General features: G+C 40.9%; 1 protein-coding gene across 2 annotated transcripts in view; it reads right to left on the bottom strand.

The window, feature by feature from the left end:
* Positions 1-1,072: 1,072 nt before the first annotated feature.
* Positions 1,073-6,000, bottom strand: part of lrfn5a (leucine rich repeat and fibronectin type III domain containing 5a) — a 125,978-nt gene continuing 121,050 nt past the window's right edge. For both annotated transcript variants that reach the window (XM_063498946.1, XM_063498945.1), the window contains 2 exons: positions 3,571-3,844; positions 1,073-3,041 (listed from right to left, as the gene is read on the bottom strand). In XM_063498946.1, the coding sequence (XP_063355016.1) occupies positions 2,091-3,041; positions 3,571-3,844 (1,225 nt within the window). In that variant the 3' untranslated portion in view covers positions 1,073-2,090. The remainder of the gene's footprint in view (positions 3,042-3,570; positions 3,845-6,000) is intronic.

The raw sequence follows: 6,000 nt of genomic DNA, 5'->3' as shown, positions 1-6,000 counted from the left end.
GGTTCCTAGGGTATTTAAAAGTAGAATGGGAGGCAGGACCTGGAACCAGTTTGGATTTGGGAGACAGACACCCTCACTACTTATAAGATTAGGTCTAAAACATTCCCTTTTGATTAAGGTTATAGTTAGGGATGTATTAGGTGACCCTGAACCCTCCCTTAGTTATGCTGTATTAGGTCTAAAATAGAACAGAATAGAATAGAATTGAACTGTAGCCTTCACTGCAACCTTCTGAATCCATGTAATATTAACCCTCCTGTCTTCTAGGAGAGAACCAAATTTTTATGGTTCTTGCCTGCAAGTCAACAAAAATCATTTTCTTTGGCAACTGTGCTGTGCTTCTGTGTGTCCTTGTTACCACATTCAGATTTTGGATGTAGATTTTGTTGAATATTATTCTGGTCCACGCATAAGACCTTTTAAAAACTCACCACAGACAGAGATACAACAGAAGGTTTCCTTTGAGTGGGGAGGATAGTAGCTCTTCTGTTATAAGAAGTGCCTGTTACTTTAGAAGAGTGCTCTATATGAGAATCATAAAGCACTGTATGGAGCTGAATTAGTGCTCCCTCTCTTATTTCTCATGTGCTACACAACAGGCTTTCCCTGTCTATTTTCCTTGAGAGAGCTATGATTGTTTTGTAAGCACTTAAAAACAGGTCACGTGAGCCTTACTCATTGGCACACTGGCAAACTGTCAAAGCCTCACAGGGAGCACTTTTTCCTAAATTGCTTCCCTCTAATAAATGCAGTCAGTGAGAAGTGGGAGGTATGGAAATCAGATTCTGTGCTGTGAATAAACCTCCAGACTATGTCTGTGTGTGTGAGTGTGTGTGTGTGTGTGTGTGTGTAACTATGCCTGAGGTTTTAAGGTGAACACCGATACATCAAATTATCAATAGATGAATGAAAAGCCGCATCATTCAAACAATTTTCCAATTGAAAAGGTAATATAATATATAATAATGGTATGAAAAACTGGAGCAATATGCCAGCACAGTATATTTTTTTTGACATGCTGTATATTCGCTGTAAAGCACACCCATAACATTCCCATTTTCATTTTATCCCTTTTTTATTTTACACAACATAACAACACAGTACATGTTGTCTTTTTCTGTACAGAAGCTTTCTGTGAGCTTGTGACCAACACAGGCTGTATTATACCAGTGTCAGTGAAAAGCTCACAAGGTTCTCACGTTGCTTTTTTTCTTTGCTTTTTTTTAATACTTCGCTTTAAAAAATATCAATTTCATAAGAGGTTCATTAAAGTCTTCATCTGTCTGTAACATTTTGTCTTTATTTGTCCAGAAAAGGTCTGTACTCCGCAATAGGTAAGAAAGGCTATGTGTGAAATCTCTCTTCCTTAATCCGTCCCCTCATTCGTGGAGCCATGGTGGAGTCCTAAATCCGGTTAAAGTATTTGTTAGTGAGGGTCTGTTAGTGCAAAAGAAGGCACCGACTGCTATTCTCTTGCCACATTATGGATGCACATCTCTGTGAGCTTGTGAACATTAAGAATGGTGTGCTTTTCCCGTTTTTGTATTTTTTTATTCCTCTTATTTCCTGTATTAATTCCCTTTTTGTGGTATTTTTCAGATAAGGTGATAGTGAATCGGGAAATGACGTGGCGAGTCCATTGTCTTGTTTTTCTTTTGTGCTATAAAGTGGAACCAACGAGACAACTCGAGGACGCTACGAGACAAGGCAAGTTATCCACTCGCTGAATGATCGACTGCAAAATGGATACTGTTGAAGTGGAAACAAAAGCAAAAAACAAAACTGTAAACTGTAAACCAAGTACAAATAACTGTGGAGAAAAGTTATGAAAAGATTGATTATTTAAAAAAAAAAAAAAAAGCGCACACACATGTTTACCAGAAACACAGCCATCCTCTCACACGTTTAGAAAGAAAATTCAAACAGGAAAACACACAGTAACAACACGCAAAGTTTTTCGTGACACAAGCAGGCTTTTCACGCATACGCCTATAAACAAAACTTTGATTCACACTGCACGCATCCACTCACACAAAGGACAAACAATGAATAAACCAAAGTTCATTTTATGGTCGCTGGCTCATTCCAGTTCAAACTGTGCTTTCTAAGATCCAGTCAGAGTCACACCGCCCTTTGTCCGACTCTTCGTCCCCATCTTTTGGGAGTAGCATACCGCTCATTGATTGGCTCCTTTTGTTCCGTATTACGCGCCCTATTTTGGGTGCTCCTCCTCCTCCTCCTCCCTGGTGGGCAGAGTGAGTTTTTGAGCCTCCTTCACTGAGTGAGTACCTCCTCCTAGCTCTGCTCCTTCCTCCCTCCTCTACAGGAAGAGTCTGATATCTGGCAGAAGAGGAGGTGGTGCGAGGAGCCCGGCGCAGGATGGGCGTCTCTCTGAATCGCACAGATGGGACTGGGCTTGGTGTGGCGATGGGGCTGAAGAAAGGGGAAGAGACAAAGGGAGGTGGTGGGGTCTGATTGAGAGCGGTGGAGTTATTTCGGTTGGTGTTGAGGTTCTCCAGGGCACCGGGGGATGAGGAATGAAGGAGGGCGGAGGAGGCGGTGGAAGTGGAGGAAGGTGGCCGTGTCGAGGAGGCAGTTGGGAGGTTCTCGATCATCCCCTGGCCACTGGAGCAAGCAGAGCCAGGCTTAGTTGGGGCGGGCTTTCGTTTTGGCTTGTGTAGGGAGCCTGTGATGGCGGTGGGTGATGCAATGCCGGCTCTCTCTTCAACTGTTTTCTCTCGTTCCTCGGCTCCAGCTGTTGGGCTTCTGGCCGACCAAGCCTGGCTGAGAACTGATGTGGCTGTGGAGCAGTCAGGCAGGGAAGACTCAGAGGTCTGAGCTATTGTATCCTTTCCCCCACCTCCCGCTGCTGCAGCACCACTCCTCTTTGTGCCTCCTGAGAGGTCGTCTAATCCGATTGAGCCATGTTTAGAGGAGCTTGGAGTCACGGTGCAACCCTGTGATTGCTGCCCATTGGTCTGTGAGTGAACGTTGGTCATTGACATTGAAATGCCTTTGCCACCCTCACTAGGGTTGCACACCTGAGGAAAAAGCATAGGGAAAAGGGAAATTTAGATCCAATTTTTCTCATCCTGAGTGTCTCCCTTTGAACCCTTTCAAGTAACAAGAAAAACACTTTTTGAGTTATACTTTTATGCATTGTAAGGCACACGTTTAGTCCTTTACGTCTTCACCTGGTTCTTCCCTTTTAAAATTCACGTTGAGTACAACCTGTTGGTTGATTTTTAAAAATTTACAGGAGGCCACCTAATACAACTATGACTATAACAGATGCAGCTTTTGGATCAGTTAAGGATACTTTAAAAATCTTCAAAATATCAGTTTATGTAGACAAATCATTTTAATGCTTTTATTTAAGCTCTAATTTAAATTTTTGATTAGAAAGATACAAAAAAGACCAAAAGATAAAAAAATCACTATATCACTTTGTGACTTTTTCTTGTTACATGATCACCATAACGACAATCATTCAGCTAAATGAAAAGCTCTCTTGCCTCATTCCTGCTGCCTTATGGCTAGACTAGACAAGAGCGACAGAGATAGACCCACCTTATATCGTATCATCAGGATGATAATAAAAACTAGAACCGAGGCCACTATTATCCCTCCGATGATAATGATCATAGTCCCACCCAGGAACTGAGACTGCATAAAATGACATCTCATGTACTCTGACTCGGTGGTGAACTGCACGCAGCCGACCACTCGCGTTGCTGTCAGAGAGGTGATAACGTCATCGTAGATGGCCAGGACACAGAGGTCGTACTGGGTGCCCGCTGCCAGGTTGTTGACTAGGAAGTTCTTGCTTGATGGAGGGATCATTCTGTGGCCGGAAGACAGGGAAGGCAAAATGACAGTTCAACATGTGTGTCAGCAGTTTCTTGGCTTTATCAAGCTTCTTGAAGCCTTTTTGAGATGGCTAATATAGTCTACCTTATTGGAAAACAGTAGCCTTCATAGAGAAACAAATAAACTAGTAATTATATTTGACTCAACATCTATTATTTTGATTTTATAACTAATGCTGTGTTTGCCTGCCTAAGGAGTGCAGATAGAAAGTCGATACTAGTTAAATGCTTCTATGCATGGTTCCCGACAAATAAAGAACTAAAGCAGTGGCAATAGTGCCTAAGAGGCAGAATAGCAAGAATCATGAGCAGTTACATACAGCGGTAATTAGCCTAGTCTATTCCCTTTCTGTGGCTGTTTTGGAGATTCAACATTTGTAAGTTGAAGGAAATTAAAATAATTAGCACTTTAAGAGATCGTTTAGGTGCAGTATCAAAATTGCAACAAAATGCAACAAGGCTGAGTGGCCTCGCTATATTCAGTTGTTCTATTCTGTCCATGCAATGTTAAAAATAAAGTTGAATTAAACAGGGAGATTTTCATAAAAATAGTTGCTGTGGGAGGACATTACTCTTTTTTTTAAATTTCAAATGAACCATCATTCATAACCTTAAACCATTTTCTAACATCAGGTGAACTTCTGTCAGTTCTCTTGTGTACGACTGTAAGACGGACAAGACAATGGGCTCTTCATGTCATCATAGTGAAAACACTGTGCAGAAAATATGCACAATCTAAATAATGAATATACCCACTGCTTTGTTTCTACAAACATGTGACACCATCCTCCAGAGTAATAAAACAGTACAGTGTATTTTTAAAAGAAGACAGGAATGCAGAAAAAAAATCAACAGTGACGAAAAGTGAAGTGAAGAAAGAAATGAAATGACACGGAGTAAACACACTCCGCTCCATTGGATGCTGAAGCCTCAAATAAAGGATTCTAATTAAATGACTTATTATGGCACAGAAGTTTTGAGCCGACAACCTTTGACAGCATGGACATGCGACCATGCACAAGTATACTTAAACCGTTCAGTCTTTCCGCGTCAGTTTTGACAATAAGGATGAATAAACAATGAATCATTTTGGATATTCTCTTGGACACTTGGCCACTTTGAGTCCAATTTGGTGCTTTTTACTGGACACTTGTCACATTGACTGGAGGTTTTGCATATTTGTCCTTCAGTTTCTCTAAAAGAAAGTCTTGTCAGCGGTCCTGGAATTCGTCATTAAAATGCTAATTAAATTCCTCATTAAATCCGAAGAGGGCAGCTAGTTCACAAGCCCGTGGTCGAGCGTGCACTGAGAGCAGCAGAGGGCTACTTTGGCCAGGTTAAAGCATCTGGTTTCGAGTTCGAGTTAAGCGAAGGTTAGAAGACATGTTAAGGTTTAATGGTTAGTATTAAGAGCTCGGGGATGAATTTAATGGCAGGTCATCACTATACCCTCTATGGAATAACAGCACAAGGCTTTAAGTGGATGTGAGTGCATGTGAGGAAGGGTATTCATACGACCCTATGAATACTAATAGGATCATCTGAACAGTGGATGACCATGAGAATTCTACCCTTTGCTTCTCTTAATGGTTTTATCACAATAGTGGTGAACCTTGACTACATGTAAACACACATCCTGAAAATGCCATTAGTTCTATGGTGGGACACATACAAGGATGCTGAAGATAGCAGGTTAATGATAGGAATGAAAGTCACTGGTACCTACAAGCTCAAACACAAGCAGCTGCATTTGGATACACATGCATCCACAGACAGGGATTAATTTCTCTATTAACTGCTGTGCTTGCTTTGGGCTTCGTTTGTGTGCATGAATGTATGTGTGGCTGTGTTTAATAGCCAGCAAAGCAGTAATATCTTTCTATAAAAAGCGTTTGTTTTCATAACTCCTGGTAGGTCTCTGCATTTTAACTTAAACTTTTCTTATAGGCATTTATAACATAAAGAGATAATAAGGTATTTCTTGAAGGATTTTTTGACAGCTCATACCAGCATTTCTTTTTTTAAAAAGTCAAAAGTTTGGACACACCCTCTCATTTAATGGTTTTTCTTTATTTTTACTACTTCCTACATTGTAGATACATACTGAAGAAATCAAATATATGAAGCAAGA

The sequence above is a fragment of the Pelmatolapia mariae genome, linkage group LG16_19 (assembly GCF_036321145.2).
Source record: "Pelmatolapia mariae isolate MD_Pm_ZW linkage group LG16_19, Pm_UMD_F_2, whole genome shotgun sequence".
NCBI lineage: Eukaryota > Metazoa > Chordata > Actinopteri > Cichliformes > Cichlidae > Pelmatolapia > Pelmatolapia mariae.
This window is presented reverse-complemented; position numbering and strand designations above follow the sequence as displayed.